The sequence below is a fragment of the Chaetomium tenue genome (assembly GCF_020726465.1).
Source record: "Chaetomium tenue strain MPI-SDFR-AT-0079 chromosome Unknown F5144scaffold_4, whole genome shotgun sequence".
In the NCBI taxonomy this organism is placed as follows: Eukaryota; Fungi; Ascomycota; class Sordariomycetes; order Sordariales; family Chaetomiaceae; genus Chaetomium; species Chaetomium tenue.
Genome location: NW_027117332.1, coordinates 3413959 through 3430753, shown reverse-complemented (window position 1 = coordinate 3430753; position 16795 = coordinate 3413959). Strand labels below are relative to the sequence as shown.

At 57.5% G+C, this 16795-nt stretch overlaps 5 protein-coding genes across 5 annotated transcripts; 3 read left to right on the top strand and 2 right to left on the bottom strand.

Moving 5' to 3' along the window:
* Positions 1-642: 642 nt before the first annotated feature.
* Positions 643-2587, top strand: F5144DRAFT_650366 (uncharacterized protein; the record flags this gene model as incomplete). The annotated part of the gene is made up of 1 exon (XM_066792995.1): positions 643-2587. Exon 1 carries the CDS (start codon positions 1037-1039, stop codon positions 2585-2587), a length of 1551 nt encoding a protein of 516 aa, XP_066643545.1. The 5' UTR covers positions 643-1036.
* A 241-nt stretch (positions 2588-2828) lies between these two features.
* F5144DRAFT_621209 (uncharacterized protein) lies at positions 2829-3978 on the bottom strand (the record flags this gene model as incomplete). The annotated part of the gene is made up of 3 exons (XM_066792048.1): positions 2829-3558; positions 3603-3724; positions 3936-3978. The coding sequence occupies 3 exons, from the start codon at positions 3976-3978 to the stop codon at positions 2887-2889; spliced, it is 837 nt and encodes a 278-aa protein (XP_066643544.1). The 3' UTR covers positions 2829-2886.
* Positions 3979-10895: 6917 nt separating this feature from the next.
* On the top strand, positions 10896-12734 carry F5144DRAFT_490973 (uncharacterized protein; the record flags this gene model as incomplete). Its single annotated transcript, XM_066785830.1, has 4 exons — positions 10896-11046; positions 11118-11492; positions 11600-11883; positions 12411-12734. 4 exons carry the CDS (start codon positions 10896-10898, stop codon positions 12732-12734), a joined length of 1134 nt encoding a protein of 377 aa, XP_066643543.1.
* A 462-nt stretch (positions 12735-13196) lies between these two features.
* F5144DRAFT_573963 (uncharacterized protein) lies at positions 13197-14650 on the top strand. Its single transcript, XM_066788989.1, has one exon. It carries the CDS (start codon positions 13290-13292, stop codon positions 14289-14291), a length of 1002 nt encoding a protein of 333 aa, XP_066643542.1. The 5' UTR covers positions 13197-13289; the 3' UTR covers positions 14292-14650.
* A 243-nt stretch (positions 14651-14893) lies between these two features.
* F5144DRAFT_603142 (uncharacterized protein) lies at positions 14894-15958 on the bottom strand (the record flags this gene model as incomplete). The annotated part of the gene is made up of 3 exons (XM_066791265.1): positions 14894-14922; positions 15131-15342; positions 15582-15958. 3 exons carry the CDS (start codon positions 15956-15958, stop codon positions 14894-14896), a joined length of 618 nt encoding a protein of 205 aa, XP_066643541.1.
* Positions 15959-16795: the final 837 nt, after the last annotated feature.

Here is a 16795-nt window from a genome sequence, read left to right as displayed (position 1 = left end):
GCCGGGGAACGTCCCCGCCTCCGCTTTGGAGGCTGTTGGGATCTTAATAGTGTGCGGTCCCGTACGGTCGTGGCAATATGAAGGAACCGATTCACTCAGTATCTTACCACCTTGCCCGGCGTATCGCTGCTTGTGTTGTGAGCCTGACTCACTCTAGCAATGTCAAACCTCAGCGTTTCAACACGGCATGGTAACACACACTTGATCACCTGTCTCCCCCATTCCCCAATTGTAAGACCCTGAACCCTCCGACCAGCATGGTGACCGCAGCCGAAGGAGTTTACGGAGTTACGGCACGATCAAGCCGTCTGTGGCGTTGGTGTGTGTTTGCAAGTGCGCCGGAGGCCGAACTCGGCTTCATTAGGGAGGCTCAGGGGACCCTGAATCGGATTTTTCTTCCTGGTTCTAAACAAGCGGTTTAGTCGTCTAAGCGGCCTAGACCCAGCGTAACACACTTTCTTCAAGAGTAAGCCAGGAGGTTGGGTTCCCAAAAGTTCCCTCGAGTCATGACGGGGGTGGCAAGAAGATATACACCGAGGGAACCGCAATTCCGGTTTCCAAACACCCGATGCATAACTGTCAAACGACATCGCCTAAGCCTTGTGGCCATGGCACCCTACCGTCCCGGGGCGTTGCGGATCCCAGGGGGCTGTTACACCACACTTGGCACCCCCCAGTTGCCCCTTCGGGAACGATCCACCTGCACAGGCGCCCGCCCCTGACGGGTTATCCCTGCTTTGTTGATGCTATGAAACTGACAACGTCCCGGAAAGCTGGAACCCTTCCCAGTCCAGATCCTCGATGGGCTCGCAACGGCTTTTTGCCTGGGCACTGCCCATTATGCCTCGTCGATCAGACGGTAAAAGCCATTTACGTCCTTGAGCCCTCCCTCCCATTCGGAGCCTTTCCCTCTCCCTCTTCTCTTCCCTCAACCAGGCCAAGATGTCATTAACCTAACGGCCTTTTGCACCTTGGCAACGGCCTCTTTTTTTACTAATTATTTTCCATTCTTTTTGCTTCGTATAAGTTCGCGACGATGCTGGTCATCCGCGTTCTTTGGCTGCAGGCTGCCCTAGCGGCGGCCCAGCTTGTGAATCTAGATGGACTTTTGGGGGGAGAAGGGGGAGATGGCGCCGAGACCTCGGCCGTCGAGGAGCAGGGTGCGGCGGAGACGGGCTCGCCGGGCGGTATTGTGGGTGGTGTGGCGGATAACTTGGCCGGGGCAGCTGGCGGGCTCCTGGATCCCATCCTCGACCCTATCGTCGGACCAACCGGTCTGCTCGGGAACGATGATGCCGCAGCGGTTACGACCGCGCCTGGAGACCAGGATGCGCCGGCTGTTACTGATGAGCCAGCTCCCGACCCGGAACCGACTCAAGCGGAGCCGACCCAAGAGCCTGAGGAAACCGCAGCACCGGAGCCGACCTCTGAGCCGGCTCCTGAACCCACCGCGGAGGTTACCACTCAGGAACCCGCACAAGAAACTCAGCAAGCACCGCCGGCCCAGACTCAGGATCAATCACTACCAGCGGATGACCAGCAGCAGCAACCCGCCCCTGTTCCTGTTTCTGCGGTTTCGACAGCGCCGGTGCAGCGGCCCGTCCCAGCGACTTCTGCTGCGGCCGCAGCCCCAGCGGCATCATCTGCAAACCCAGGCGTGGTTCCAATCCCCAACCCGGAAGCCTCTTCTCCGGCGAGCGAATCTCAAATCGCTGCACCCGCCCCGGTGCGAACCAGCTCCAGCAACCCTTCCCGGCCTGCGCAGTCCTCCAACCCAGACCGACAACAACAAAACCCACAATCGGACTCACCCGAGCCCATCCCCACACTTGTGACAGCCTCTGGAACAACCTTCATGTCCGTCTTCATCCCGCCCTCCCCAACCGGCCGCCTAGCGGTCATCGACGGCGGGGACAACAACAACAACAACAACAACAACAACAACAACAACAACAACAACAACGGCACACCCAACAACAACAACAACCCCAACCCCAACCCCAACATCCCCCTCTCCGACTCCGACGCCAACACCTCCACCGACCAAACCACCACCAACCCCCCCAACTCCTCCCCCTCCTCCAACCCCAACGGCATCCAATCCACCACCTCCTCCCCGGACATGCCCCTGCCCACCAAAATCGGCATCGGCGTCGGCGCCGCCGCCGGCACCATCCTGCTCACCGTGATTGTGGTGCTGGCCCTCTGGAAGCGGCGCATGGGCCGCGGCCCGCCGTCGTCGGCCGAGGCGGATAGTGAGAGGGGCTCGATTAGGGGGGGTGGGGGGAGTCCGACGCCGCAGGAGAGGGCGAAGCTGGATTGGGAGAGTGAGCATGATGTGGCGGTGGATTTTGGGGGGTTTTTTAGGGGTGGGAGGGGGGTGGCGGGGGCGGGGGTGGGTGGTGCTGGGGCGGGTGTCGGTGGGTTGAAGGGCGGGGAGGGGATGGTGGAGAGGGCGCCGGCGGTGCCGCCTGTTGCGGCGGTGATGGGGATGGGGCAGGGGATGGGGCAGCAGCAGGTGGTGGTGGCGGAGTTGGATGGGGGGGAGGTGCCGGCTTATAGGGGGGTTGTGGGGGTTGGACGGTGAGTGCGGTGAGAGGGGGGAGGGGGGGGGGGTTCGTGAGGAAGGGGGTTGGTGGGATGGGTGGAAGTGTCATTGAGAGTCATGTAATCAGAATGTCAGGGGCAGCATAGCAAGCGGGAAGGCTGTTGAGGTCATGGCGGGTTCCTTTTGTCACTCATTCTTGATATATAATTGTTACCTATTGTCATCCTACCGACTTGGTTCTCACTTCTACCACTACATGGAGTCAAGACTCAACCCTGGATGAAGGGTGAAAAAGAATTATACTATCTTTACCTAACATTACAACGAACATGCCCACCCTAGTCCATGCCCTGCTTTGAGTGTATCATCTGCGCAACCCCAACTGTTGCCCTGTGGGTTTTGCCGTTCTGGCGTACCCAGTTGAGAGCTAGAGAAGTCATGACAACCATGAGGCTCCAGCGGTCACCAAGCTCTCCAGTGCGGCCAGCCCCCAGCAACTCCAGCGTGAAAACGTGGTTCACGTTCATGACGTTGCGGAAGGCGAGCTCCGCCACGATCTGGGTGTCGTCCGGAACGGGAGCGGAGGAAGAAGAAGCCACCGGGGGGCTGGATGCGAGGCGGTATAGCGTGTATCGATTTTGCGTTTCATGGCCTCCGACATTCTTGCTCCCTTTAGTCTTTCGCCACTCAAACTCTTCTCTCTGTCTCTTCTTGGCGCCGACTTCAATCGCAAACCGGAAGGTGACGCCGTGCTCTTTGCCACTAGAGGCACGCAAGATTTCGGTGACCGTGTCCCGGGGGTTCTTCTCCGTGTCCAATGGCGGCAGCTTGATAGAGGTCTTGGGGTCGAACAGTTTGATAAGATAGGGGATTGGATATTCGTCACCCACAGCAGCGAGAATGGGGTCTTTTTTGGTCTTCCCGTTTCGAAGATAGAATCCTTGGCCGAAATGGAGAGGGCCCCGCGTGGTGTAGCCGAAGTGCAACTCGACGAGATAAAGAAAGTCGTCCTTGGTAGCGCCGCAGAGCTTTCGGTCGTCAATGCTTGAAGAACCCCCGAGAAGTTTCCATAGAGGTTCATAACTGGGGGGAAGGGGCGGTATCCCGAGAACGCGGCGGTGGCCGGCAAGTCGATGGTTGACTGGTCCGAGCCACTACTCTCGGACAGTCGTCTCTCTTTGCCAGTGTTGGAAGTCTTGGTTTGTTTTGGAAGGCCGCTATGGGAAAAAGTGTAACGACTCCTGGGGAAAAAGAGAACTCGGGGGGTCGAGTTTGTTTTGGAAAGTCGCTCATCAGGGGGAAAAGTGCAATGACTCCTGCAAAAAGTGAGAACTGAGGGGTCGGGAACTGCCTTAAAGAAGGCAAACGACCGTGTTTGCCCGATTACTCCGAAGGCAGAAAAAACAAGGCCACCGCGTGCGGTGAGCCATGCGCGAAATAATGGACGGAAGCATCTGTGACAGCGGATCAGGTCATGTGAACCTGTTGGTTGTGCCCATTTATTTAGCCAGATTGCTGGTGCAGTTGAACAGCCAACTGCATAGGTACCTACGGGTACCTATGATCAGATAAATACAAAAAAGACAGCCATTGGGGAATGGGGTCCTCAGCTGGTACCTCTGGCTCCCTGTCGAATCAAGGCTCTTAACACCAGTACTCTTACTGTGTACACCACGAATGGAGGTGGAAGCGACGATAATACAAACACAGCACTGTCGAAGGGTACCCGGCGCTAGAGTTGCTGTTTATATTATTATTATTCATACTCCGCTATGCCCTAGGGCGTGCCGGACCCTCTGCTATTTAGTGTACAGGAAAACCGTGCCCTCCCGGGCCGGGTGAAAAACCCCTACCAACAATCAAGGAACGATGCGTTCTGGTGAGTCTACGTATACAAAGAGAGGAGGCCTCCTGGCCTCCGAACGGGGGCGCTTCAGGCCGCCGTTTCCAGCTCGAGCCTCCTGGCCAAGCTGTACATCGGCAGCCTCCCCGAGTCCATCAGCCAGTCGAGGATCCTCCTCGCAAGCCGTACAGTCGTGGGATTGATACCGTGTAGAACTGAGTAAAAGTCCCGTCGTGTCCGAATTCCAGTTCTCTCCCATCTTCGAGTCAACGGTGGGGCCAAACACCACACTACCAGGTGTTCGGCAGTCTCTCGTCCCTCGCCACACTCGCAGGCAGGCGTCAGAACCTCCGGGACTTCCCGTGTAAACAAGTAGTCCCGTAAGCCTATTGCTCCCGTCCGGATTTGAATGAGCAGTGAGCTTTTCGCCTTGCTGAGACCGTCATGCCTCCTTAGGGTTTCGTTCCGGAATAGCGTCTCCCGCTGATGGTCAAAGTCGTCCGCCGGCCTGGTGATTGCTCTGCCGTCCCGTTCCTTTAACCACCTCGCTCTCCAGGCCTCTTCTACTGCCTTGTCCGTGTCTATGGTTCCCCCCGTCCAGCGCATGATCGTGCCCGCGGCTCTCTCTACCGCCGTGGGCCCTTGAGGCCTCAAGGTTCGCGGTCGGCCCCTGTTGCCCCTCCTCGAGCTGAGTCTCTGCTGTATCTTGCGGCAGGCGGTAAGGATAACGCTCCCCGCCGTCTTTTTGCCGCCTTGGCCGTCGTCCAGATCGGGTTGTTGGAGTCGGTTTTCGAAATCTGCAAGCCGTTTGTTTAGGTATAAGTCCAACGGTGGTACCCACGTCTCTGTCTCGAGGTTACGGATGGGGGTAGACTTAAAGGCTCCCGCCACAATCCTCAGGCTCTTGTTCTGGGCCTTCCCGAGGGCCTTGGTGATGCCTTTCTTCACCGGTTCGCCTCCCACATCCGTGGGAATGTGGAACGACGATGCGCCATAGGCCAGCGCTGACCGGATGCACTTTGTGTACACTTCTCGCGCTTTGGCTAGACCCAGTCCCCACGTCGATGCCGCTAGCCTCGACAGGGCATAGCTCTGGGTCCTCAGCTTCTTCTCCACCGCCGCCAGGTGGGCTTTCCAGTTGAGCTTCCGGTCCAGCCAGACTCCCAGGAACCTGGCAGACTCCTTCGGTCTGACGGGGCTGGTGCCTCCCCCTGGGTTAGTGAGTTCCAGCTGGTTTGTCCACTGCCGTCGTCCCTTGTTGAAATGGATCAGTTCGCTCTTTTCCGGGGCGAACTTCATCCCCCGACTGTCCGCCCATCCCATGCATGTTTCCCACGCCGCCTCCAGTTGCCGGACATTGGCCTCGGGGTTTCGACCAAACACCAGGAGGTTGGTGTCATCCGCAAACCCCGTTATAGCCAAGTGAGGGTGCTCGTCTTTTAGCTGCTTGTATAACGAGGAAATATAGAGGATGAAGAGAACAGGGGAAAGGGGTGAGCCTTGGGGGACCCCTGCCCGAATTGCCGTCGGTGCCGCCGTCTTGCCGTCGAAAAGAAGGGTGGCCTCTCGACCAGTCAACCAGTCTCTCGTCCAGAGGACCAGCCACCTCGGGTAGCCCATTTCTCGCAAAGTTGCTAGCAGTCGGGTGTGGTTGACCGTGTCAAAGGCTCCTGAGATGTCCAGTTGCAATAGGGACGCCGCACCCTTCTGTCTCCACGCCTCCTGGACCTGGGCTACTACTAGCCGGACAGCCAGCTCTGTGGAGCGGTGTGCTCTGTTCCCCATTTGTTCATCTGGTAAGAGACCGTTGACTTCTGCAGTTTGAGTGACCTTCCTGGCGACCACTGACTCTATTACCTTCCCTAGGGTTGGCAGCAGAGCAATGGGCCTGTATCCCCCCGGGGTCTGATACACCGGCGGAGCCTTTCCTGGTTTCGGTAGTACTACAGTCTTCGCCCTCTTGAAACGGTTCGGGAACCATCCTAGCTCCAGACACCTTGTCGCCAGAAGGGCGAGCACTTCAGCTAACGGTGCTCCGCACGCCTTCAGAAGGCCCATCGGGAGCAAATCCTCGCCTGGCGCCTTCCAGGGGCTTGCTCTTCCTATCGCTTCCGTGATCTCGGTCGGCGTCACTGCTTGTACAACGTCGAAGCCCGGGTTCCAGCTGCCCAAAAAGGCTTGGTCTTCCACGTCCGTCAGGTTGGCCGGTGGGTCCGGGAAGAACCTCTCGGCCAGCGCGCTGGCCTTTTGGTCGTGCGTTTTGGCCGTTACCTGTCCGGAAGAGTCCTTAAATTCCGGCAGCCTCGGTGGTTCTGGCGGCAAAAAGCTCCGCAGCCTAGCCCATCTTTCCAAGCTCCACATCTGATCGGGCTTCTTTGCCTCGCTTGCTTCCTGTAGGCTGTTTCTCCAAGCCCTCGTCCGTGCTTCGCGCGTTGTTCTGGCGAGGTCCTTGAGCCTTTCGCTGAGCTCCTCCCAACAGTACTCTGCCCTAGTCTCCTTCGCCAACCTCTCGGCTCTCCTGGCCCCCCGGGCGGCCTGCTGCACCTCCACAGTCCACCAGGGAGAGCTGTAGCCGCAGCTCGCCTTCTTCCGTGGAGTGCTTTCCCCCGCGACCCAGGTGAGCCACTCAACCAGGCTATCGAAAGCTTTGTCAAGACCCTCGACTGTCCGGGTCCTGGCCGGTAGTCCGTCCGGTCCCGGGTCCGTGAGCCCCATGGTCTTGCATAGCAACGCTGATTCAGCCTTCACCCTCTCTCTGTCCATCTTGTTCCAGGCCCAGCCGTCCGGCTGGGTTGGCTTCGGCCCCAGCCTCCCCTCGATCTCGAGCACCTGTGGGTAGTGGTCTGACTTTCCGCGACACTCCTCCCCGTAGTATGTTGTCTGGAGGTTTCCCGAGGTCCAGAAGTGGTTTATAGTTGACGGACGGCCCCGCTGTTGCCCCTGAGGGGCTCGTGTTGTTGCTCCCCTTGGGGTCCTGATGGTGAGGTCCCACAGGAGACCCAGCTGCAGTAGGTCTTCAGACTCCCTGTCGTAGCGCCCGAAATCGTTCCACAGTGGGTGCTTCAAGTTGAAGTCACCTGCCAGAACTACTGGGTGGCTTGGCCTCGGTCGTCCCTGAAAGGCTCTTGGTACGTTCTCGCCGCCGGGGGGGTTGTATATGGACCAAAGCTCGAATCCGGGGCCCTCCCTTCCAAGGTCTGCCTCTGAAAACCACACACGGCACCAGTTCTCGGTGGCTTCGGAGTCCCACTGCTTGATCCCAAACCTCTTGCTCACGTATATCGCTGCCCGCCCCTCGAGCTTGTGTACCAGGTGGTATCTGCTGCTCCGAGGGCAGTATGTAGACTTCGTCTCCTTGTTAATCCACGGTTCCTGCACCGCCAAGAGGTCGTATTTGGCCTCCTCCAGCAAGACTTCCAGTGTTTGCTTGTTTCCTTCGGTGTTCCAGAGTAGGATTTTAATTTTTATTGCCTGCGACGGTGATCGAGTCCATCGTAGTGTCCCCCTCGGGGTCGCGTTGGTTCGGAGTAGCAGTGACCGCAGGGTTGGCGGCGACGGCAGGCGTTGGTCCGGTAGCCGGTTCGGGCGCCCGGGGCGGCGGAGCGGCGGTGTAGACACCGTTGACTACCGGGTTTGCGAACTGCACCCTCGGAGCCTCGAAGTTGATCCTGGTCTGCTGGGGGTCTAAGAGAGCCTGACGTTGGGCCGCAGCCGCATTCGTCGGTCTTCCTCTCAACCTCTTCCTGCCTGCCACCTGGTAGCTGTCGTCGTCCCTCTCCTCGCCCTCGAAGTTAAACGCCGGAGCGCTCGTAGGGGCCGTGCTGGCAGAGTTCGCCGCTGCGGTCTCATAAGTCCGTGGCCGGAACTGGTAGGCCTCCTTGGCCTTGGCGAGGGTCCTCGACTTCTCCGGGCACTCTCCTGACCACGCCGGATGCCTTCCTCCGCAGGCCGGGCATCGGAGCGGGATTTCGTTTTTGTGAGTAGGGCACTGGTTCTCGCCGTCCCTGCCGCCCTCTCCATGGGCTTTCGTCCCGCAGCGCGGGCACAATGGGGTAGCCTTGCAATGATGTTGTGTGTGTCCCCACTTCCAGCACTTGTAGCACTGTGTTGGGCTGAGGGCAGCCCAGTAAGGCTCGCAGTCCAGTAGTTGAGCCCTCCAGATCACTCCCTCGTCGCACGCCTTGCGTGCTTCCTCCTGGGATGTTAAAGCAACCAGCACTGTTGCCCGGGTCGCCTCCCTGTGTCTCGGCACTCTGAACTTCACTTTATCGACTGTGTGGAGGCCTGTTTGTTTCCCGAATTCCTCCTCGGTGACCCCCTGCAGGTCCTTCTTCCACACGCCCTTTAGCAGGACTGCAAAGGTTCTCTTGCTCTCCTCGGCCTGCTCTCCGAAAGCCTCCTTGATCCAGTTGGTGTTCATCGAGTGCCAATCTCTCGCGCCTGCGTTCTGGAATGTGACGATTGTATCGCCGCTGGGGAGCCTTCGGGCCGCAACTGCTCCCTTCTTGATAGACACCCGGTTGATGGCCTGGATGGTTTCTTGCGGGGTGCGTTTGGCGAGATCGGCTGGCATTCCTCTGCCTCTGACTAGAATCTCCTTGTTTATGCGGGTCGGCACTATCTTTGTCGGCGTGTTAGGCTGCGGCTGAGAGGGGGCAGCTCCATGAGCGGCCACTGCGGCCCAGGATCCTCTGTCCTGGGCTCCGGTTCCGTTGACGGCTGCCTTCATTTCCTCGGCCACCACCTTGCGGAGGTTGGCAAGCGAGATGTTTCCAGTCTGTGACTGAGACGCGTTGTGCACCTTCCGGACGGCTGCTAGCAGGTCCTGTCCCATGCCTCTGGCTGTCCCTTTCTTCTCGGGGTCTGCTAGTCCCACCAGCTCGTCAACCATCTTCTTGATAACCTCTATGTCGGAGGGTGGGGGTGAGAGGGGCGGGGTGGGGGGCAAGTGTCGGGACTGCTCTAGCCCACTTCTTCCCCTTTGGACTGGGGCAGTAGGGCCGGCCATCCCGCCTCCACTCAGGGGTTCAGGGGGGCGTGGTCGTCTGGGTAACTGTGGGTGGGTCGGGTAGCTCGTGGGTCCGTGCGTGGGCGATAGAGATTTCCAGGACCAGTTGCTGTTTATATACGTTACCTATATGCTGTACATGTACCTGGTGCATATTATTAGACCTTAGCTCCTTGCATGCTGCAGGACGCTGAACACAAACAACAACAGAATCAGCTGGTTCCTTGGTTTAACAATGACAGAGGTGGCGGGTAAGAGACTTGTCGGCTTCAGACGATGGTCGATGGGTACCTAGGTTCTGGGAATACGGATTTTCCTCTTACTCAGTGCGCTAAGTTTTCTTGGTTGGATGAGGGAGTGGTATCAAGCTATCGGCAGAGGAGCAGAAGCCGCATTATTTTTCCATGTTCTTGTTTTTGACATTCTTTTATGACCAAGCTTGTATGTGACGCAGAACCACCCACCTACCATATAGGTACTACATGTATTAACCGTGGGTTCAATACCTAGGTACCTAGGTAGGGTGGCTCACCCGCTGCGCCTTCGCACAACTTCCCGGGTGTCCAGGCAGCTTCTCAAAGGCTAAATAAATGCGATTGGTCACTCATAAACTGGAAGGTAGAAGGAGGGTACCGAGCAACAACTACGTCAATGGATAGGTCCCTTGGCGCTAGAGGGGGGTGATTGACCATACCTAGGTATCCTCCAGTCACCTCCGAAGCGCCGGCTCTGTCATAATTAGCTGGAGTAACCTATGGGTGGCTTAACAGAACTGCCAATAGGTACGTAGAGATACGTACAACTGCACGCCGGCTGTCAAGTTATTTATTAGGTACCTTGGTACCTCGTCTTGATTGGGGGTAGATATACCGAACACAAAATGTTGACGGGGCTCCTCGTCGCTTCTTCACTGCTTCTCGTGGAATAGGTAACAGGGCCTTCCTGCCTTGGACCCCTGGTGCCTAACCACGCGGAAATGGTTGTTGTTGATTGGATGGGAGCGTTGGCATGGCCTGACAGTCTGACTCGCCCGATCAGTGGTTCCTACATATCCATTGGTGCCCGCTGAAATTTGGGAGAATCAACGAACTGTAACCTTCTCAGGCAGAGTCAATAGTCGTCAACATGTCCCCAGATAAACCCCCCCGACATGTTTCATTGTTCGGGCTGTCCCTCGCCTGCGATATCTGCGGTCAGGCCCTCGACAGGGATGGGCCGTTAGTTGCACGTTAGTTTGCGCTATCTCTCCACCCCGAACACGCCCTACTTAGGTACCTACCTAGACTCCTAGGTACCCTATCTATCGTGCATGAGACCAAGCTAAGCTGATTTTGTCCGTCTAGTGGTGGGAAACGGGAGTTCGTCCGCCTTCCAGACGGGCTTCATAAACCCCTTCACGACAGCAGACCCATCGCAACGACCGTGGCCAGATGAGCCTGTCGAGCTCGGGCCCTGGGAGCTCTGTAGCTTGGATAGCCTGACTTGCAATAGGGCGAATGGCCGATCCCGGCCCGGATGTGCCCTTCACCCGGACTGTCTCCAAGTTTTCATGCGCCATTGCACCGCCCGCGACCCGTTGGACATTCTCTGGCAGACGTGTGCATGGCGCCGTGTTCCCTGGATCGGCGCCGCCGTCCCGGAGATACGGTTGCTTCCCAGGCCTGGCTGGCAGTTCCAAGACGCATTGCTCTTGTGCGCTGAAAGGTGTGGCTTGAAAGGGTTGGATTCTCTCCCGCAGGTCGTTATCGGAACCATCTTGGAACGGGTCTCGCGAGATGACTGTTTCTGGCGCTATGTTACTGCTATGCACATGGCACAGAGCTTGTCAATGGTTACCGAAAGACCTCTCCGTATCATCCCATTGAGCTGGCTCGTCTCATGGGAGCGTGGTAGCCCACCCAAAGTGGCCTCGGAAGAAGCAGCTGAGGGCCTTGCACGGTTTATCCGTTTTACCATCGACCGCGACGGGATGAGCAAGTTCGAGCGGATGTCAGGGAGGCCGCAGTTTAATCGGGAGCGGTTCGATGACAAGGTGTTTGTGGTTGAGCGAGAGGACGTGTTTGGGGCCAGCCTGGCCATGTTCAAGGTAGGCGGTTAACCGAGTTACCCAGATGACCCTGCGTCCATGTGTACATGTACATCATCATTGACAAGCAGCAGAATGGCCTTCTCCAATTGTCATTTCTCGATGATTTCGAAGAAAACGAGTGGCCGGTTTGGGATACACTAACACCACCGGACCTCGCCCGCTGTCTTGTCAAACCGGAGAGGCCCCTCTCTATGCTCCGCTACCACAGCATCGATCTAGCCTCTGTTACTGGCATCACCTTCTTCATTTATGACAGAGGGATATTGGGCATACACGGCCACTCTCGAGCTCGGCCCTACGCGATGGAGAGCTACCGATTCCATCAAAAAACAATCCGGAACCTGGGCACCTATTGTGCTTGGGTCTATGTTCCTCTGCCGCCAGGAGACACGCTTGTGAGCTGCGGCCCTCTGGTAAAGCTCGGTGCAAAACCAAGCCCGCGATTCTCTCAGCACCCCTGTCGCTTTTTGGTACGCTCCTGTTCCCACCCAGCTTCCTTTCGGGGTCAATCGATCTACAAGCTAACGAGGAAAAGATTAGGATGCGTCTCTCCGGGGAGACAATCGTCGGCAAGTACACGGTCCAAGACGATACCGAAGGCGGTGGCTTTGAGCATCTAAATTTCTTCGTCAACCGCCCCGAACACCCTCCAACCACTCTTTTGTACTGCACGGATTTCCACTGGCCGAAGTCAAACATCCCCTTCATTACTACATACAGCGATCAGGGTCAAGCTGGCGCAGTCGAAGAGCCTTGGCAACCCTATTGCCCGCCGCCCGGCGAGCATTCATTGCTCCCCATGCACTCCCACGCGTCCCTCGAAAACATCCGCCGGGTCCGCATGTTTTATTCTCCCGACCAACCTGAGCCAGCCCATTATTATTGCAGGGGCATGCTTATCGATTACGACGACGGAGGGCAGCGCGCCCTCGGCGAGTGCCGGCTGCACGTAGACTCGTCTGACACCTTTGAAAGGCCATCTCGCATTGCCTTTTTGAATGTCCAGGATCGCTACCCTTCAACGGTGGTGGTCCTGTTTGACCAGTTACCCTCTGCGGACGACCCACGGCTGGATGACTGGTTGTATTATGAGATGGCAGGGACGCTGCACTTCTGGTTTAATACGAGCCGCGACCGCATGGCGGTGCGAGGGGGCACGGAAATCCCTCAAATGGATTTGTGGGAGGAGGTACCACCGGAGGAGCTTCTACTGATGAAGCAGAAGGAGGTTGGAGAGGATAGCTGAAACTTGCCAGCATCACGAATTGTCGGCAAGAGTGCGAGGTAGTGCGCTTAACAATGGGATCTGAGGATATCACACAGTCTAGAAGAGTCAAGAGTGAGACCTCTGACCAAAAGAAAATCATGTTCACCCAAGACGTTCAGAAGCTAACATGGGCTCGTACGTCAAGCAAGTAAAATCGAATAGAATAAAAATGCACAAATAAATTATGCTAAAATGCCCGAGTAAGAGAAACGGAGTCAAATGTTTCTTTTTCAGGTGCCGGATGACTTTATTAGGAGTACATACTTCGTACGAAAGTCAGTTAAGTTGTTTCATTCCTGCGCTTAATCACAGTGGGAAAGGAGGTCCTGGAAGTGGCGGGGAAATGACCAGCTGGCAACACCTGATGGAGTAAATTTGCTGAGTGCCGATAGCCAAATGCCACAGGCACGAGGCGCAAAATCCTTCGTTCAAATATCCAACCTCGACTGTCAACAACGCAACACACGCCCAAGTCGCCACCCTGCAGCTCACTGTTCACTCCATCTGTCAGAACACCATCGGAAAAGGCTCAAGATGGCGCAGCAAGGCCAGCCGCATCTGCAAATGCAGCAGATGCAATACTCGTACCAAATGACACCCCAACCTCAACACCAGGTGCAAAATGTGCAAAATGTCCAACATGTGCAGCGGCAGCCAGTGCAGCCGGGGCAGCCCCAATTGCAGCAACAACAACAACCACAACCCCAACAGCAACATCAACAGCAACAGCAGATGCAACCCCAAATGCAAGGTCCGCCACAACAGCAGCCACAGCCCGGTCAGCCACAGCAGCGCCCCAACTTCCAAATGGCCCTCCAACCCCCGCCCCAGGATCGCCTGTATAACACCTGGGACGACCTCAGAGAAGACGTCAAGGCCTTTGCCAAGTCCCAGGGCTACGCTGTGGTCATCGTCTCTTCACTCAACCGCGATGCCGATGGCCAGTACCGCCGCTACAACCTGTGCTGCGGCAAGGGCGGCAAGAACTACACCTCCCACAGCAAGGGCCTGCGCAACACGCGCTCCGCCAAGACGGGCTGCCCGATGCGCATGAAGGCCATCCAAGAGAAGGCGTACCCCTACAACGACAAGTGGCACGTCATCGTGCAGTGCGCCGAGCACAACCACGAGCCCTTCACCGGCGGGCCGGGCGCCAACGCCCCCTCGCAGTTCCGCAAGATCGAGGCCGACGGCATGCGCTGGCTCATGATCATGCACCGCGAGGCTCAGTGCAACCTGCGCCAGCTGACCATCGGCATCCGCCTCTCCTTCGGCGACAAGTACCAGTACGTCAAGAAGAGCGACGTGCGCAACATGCTCGCCAAGATCAAGCGCGACGAGGAGCGCAAGGCCGCCGCCGCCGCCGCCGCCCAGGGCCTGCCCAGTAACGCCCCTTATACCTTGATCCCCCAGTCCCACCTGCCGCCGCCCCCGGCCCCGCCCACCCAGCCCATCGAGCGGATGCCCCAGCTGCCCGCCGAGATGCAGGTGCCCGACCCGGACATGGAGACTGATGACGATGGCGATGAGTTGTGAGGGGAGTGTTGGCGTGGGCGCGTTGTTTTCTGGACCTCACTAATGTAGATATGGTTGTGGAGAGGGTGATGATTTGAGTGAGCTGAGGTTGGTTGCCAAGGTTAGAGTTGGCAACGCAGTTATTAATTAGCTTTGTAATGTTGAGTAACATATTCGCTCCCTCGAGGAGGGGAATCTGATAAATCCCGAATTTAGGCCAAGCCGGGAAGCACAACACAACATTCAAGTGGCCATTAACAGATCGATCTGGCTCTGGAAGCATGGTGTCGGTGGCGGTGTCGTCTCAGCTGATACTAACCACGGGCAGACAGTGTGACAACGAAGTTGGAGAGGGTGCTGTCAAAATCAACAAGCAGGGGAAGCACTTCAAGGGAACGAAAGCATGACAACCGGCATAAATTGATGAGCTCCCTCGGCCATTCCAAGAGAGACCTACTCGAGTCCAAGTTAATGAGTGCGCCCAAACAAAACCAAAAGTACAACAAGAGAAATCCCCACCTCGAGCAACAGACAGAGACACGACCTCTTCCCAGGATATCAGCCACTCCTCACCACAGCCCGTGGACCAACTCAGCCCTCTTCCCTCCTTACCCCTACCCACTTCACTCACGTATGTAAAATATCCAGATAACTGTGATCCAAACGTCAACAATCAACCCTCTTCCCTCCTCCCCTCTCTCCCTATCTCCGCACCTCTCCGCCCCTCTCCCTCTCCCCTCCTCTCCCCTCCCCCCCCCCCCCCCTCCAACAAATATGTATTAAACACAACCCAACTCAACCCATCACCGGCCCCCCGCCATCACCACCACCAACCCCAGCTGCAACACCAACCCCCGTACAAGTCTTGAGGTGCCTCTTGAGATTGTCCGCGCGCATCGGCTCGCCGTGGCCGCAGCGGGCGCACAGCGCCCACTCCTTGAAAGAGGCCGGGTCGGCGCGCTCCGGGTGGCGGGTGCGCAGGTGGCGGGCCAGGTCCTTGCGCTCGGCGCCGCCGCGGAAGGAGGTGCAGTAGTCGCACTTCCAGGGGCGGGTGTGGTTGTTGGTGTGTTTTCTGTGGGTTGGGTGGGTGGTTTAGTTGTTTGTTTGGGGGGTAGGTGGGTGGGTGGGATGGGTTGGTTTGGGGGGAGGAAGGGTTGAGGATGGGGAGAGGGAAAGGAGGAGGTGAGGAGGATGGGAAGGGGAGAGGAGGATAGGAGGGGGGAGAGCGAGGAGAAAAAGAAAACGGGAAAGGGGACGGACACGGGAAATGGGGCACTGAAAAGAGGGGACGCTTGAAAAAGGGGCTCTTACTTGAGCTGGCACTGGAGCTTAAACACCTTCTTCTTGCTCGTGCACCCTGCGTAGTTGCACCGGAACGGACCACGGCGGCCGGGCGAAGAAGAATCGCTCTCCTGGTCGGAATGGGATGTCTCCGGTGTTGCTCGTTGGTTTTCAACAGAAATCGCTGGACTCGAGGCAGAATCAAAAGAAAGGGAACAATCCGAAGGCGCCGGTGTCATGATTCCGGGGCCAAAAGCCAAAGACGAGGATGCTGCAGTGCCATGGGAAACGGTGGTGCCAACGCCACCGGTAGAGGCCTGCTGCAACGCAATTTGGGAAAAGTCGGTGGTAAGCGAGGAACTGATGGGAAGCTGGTCGTATCCGCTCTCCGTGGGGCTTCCATCCATGGTGCTGCTCGTGTTTCGAGGATGGACTAACTAGTTGTCCAAGGCGTGGCTTTCCGCAGGGAAGGTCACAGGAAACTCGAGTGCACCATAGATGAAATCCCCAGCGGGAGAGCAGGGGGCGACTTCCGGATAAGCGACCGGAAAGTTGGAGGTATCGGCAAGCTCTGTGCCGTAATATCCCAGCTGGTAAGTCTCCAGAGGGGCCCCCGGAAAAGTAGGGCCAAAGTCAGCGCCCAAGACTTGTCCGGGGAGATCCATGCCAAAGCCGTTGGGCTGGATCATGAGCTGTTGGGGGTCCACGGTGGCATCCCCAGCCTGTGCGGCAAGATAGTGGGCATGCTGACCCCCGGACAAATCCGATGGCGCGCCTCCTTGCGCACTCATCTCGAGCCATGCCGAGAGGTTCGCCTCCTGTCCGGAGGGGGAGTAGGAGCCAATCTCGGGGCCGTCGACGTCGTCACCCCGCCACTGTGCGTCGGGCGAGTGGCTTTGTGGCCCTCGCGTTAGCCCCGTGGTTGCCAAAGCACGTTCTTTGGACTCGGTAGACTTACATGGGGAGTCGGGCCATCCTCGAGACCTTGCGTCAGCTCCACAGAGTTGCGAGACAACTAAACCAAGGGAGTGGTAGAGCAGGGTTCTGGGGGCCGAGCGGACTTTCGTCTCCACCAAGAGAATGACAGGAACGGAGGTTTGATGGATTTGGATCACCGTCGGTGTGACAGTGGTGTCGTGGGAGTTACTCGATGGGGACACAAGAGAGCTGGATCAATGCCGCACCTCGTGTGGAGTGGGAGGACCACCCGCACTGGCCACGGCGGCAATTGTCGCTCTCAAATA

What these genes read in the sequence shown, in the direction of transcription:
- F5144DRAFT_573963 (XM_066788989.1), top strand. Translation starts at nt 13,290, where the DNA reads ATGGCGCAGCAAGGCCAGCCGCATCTGCAAATGCAGCAGATGCAATAC.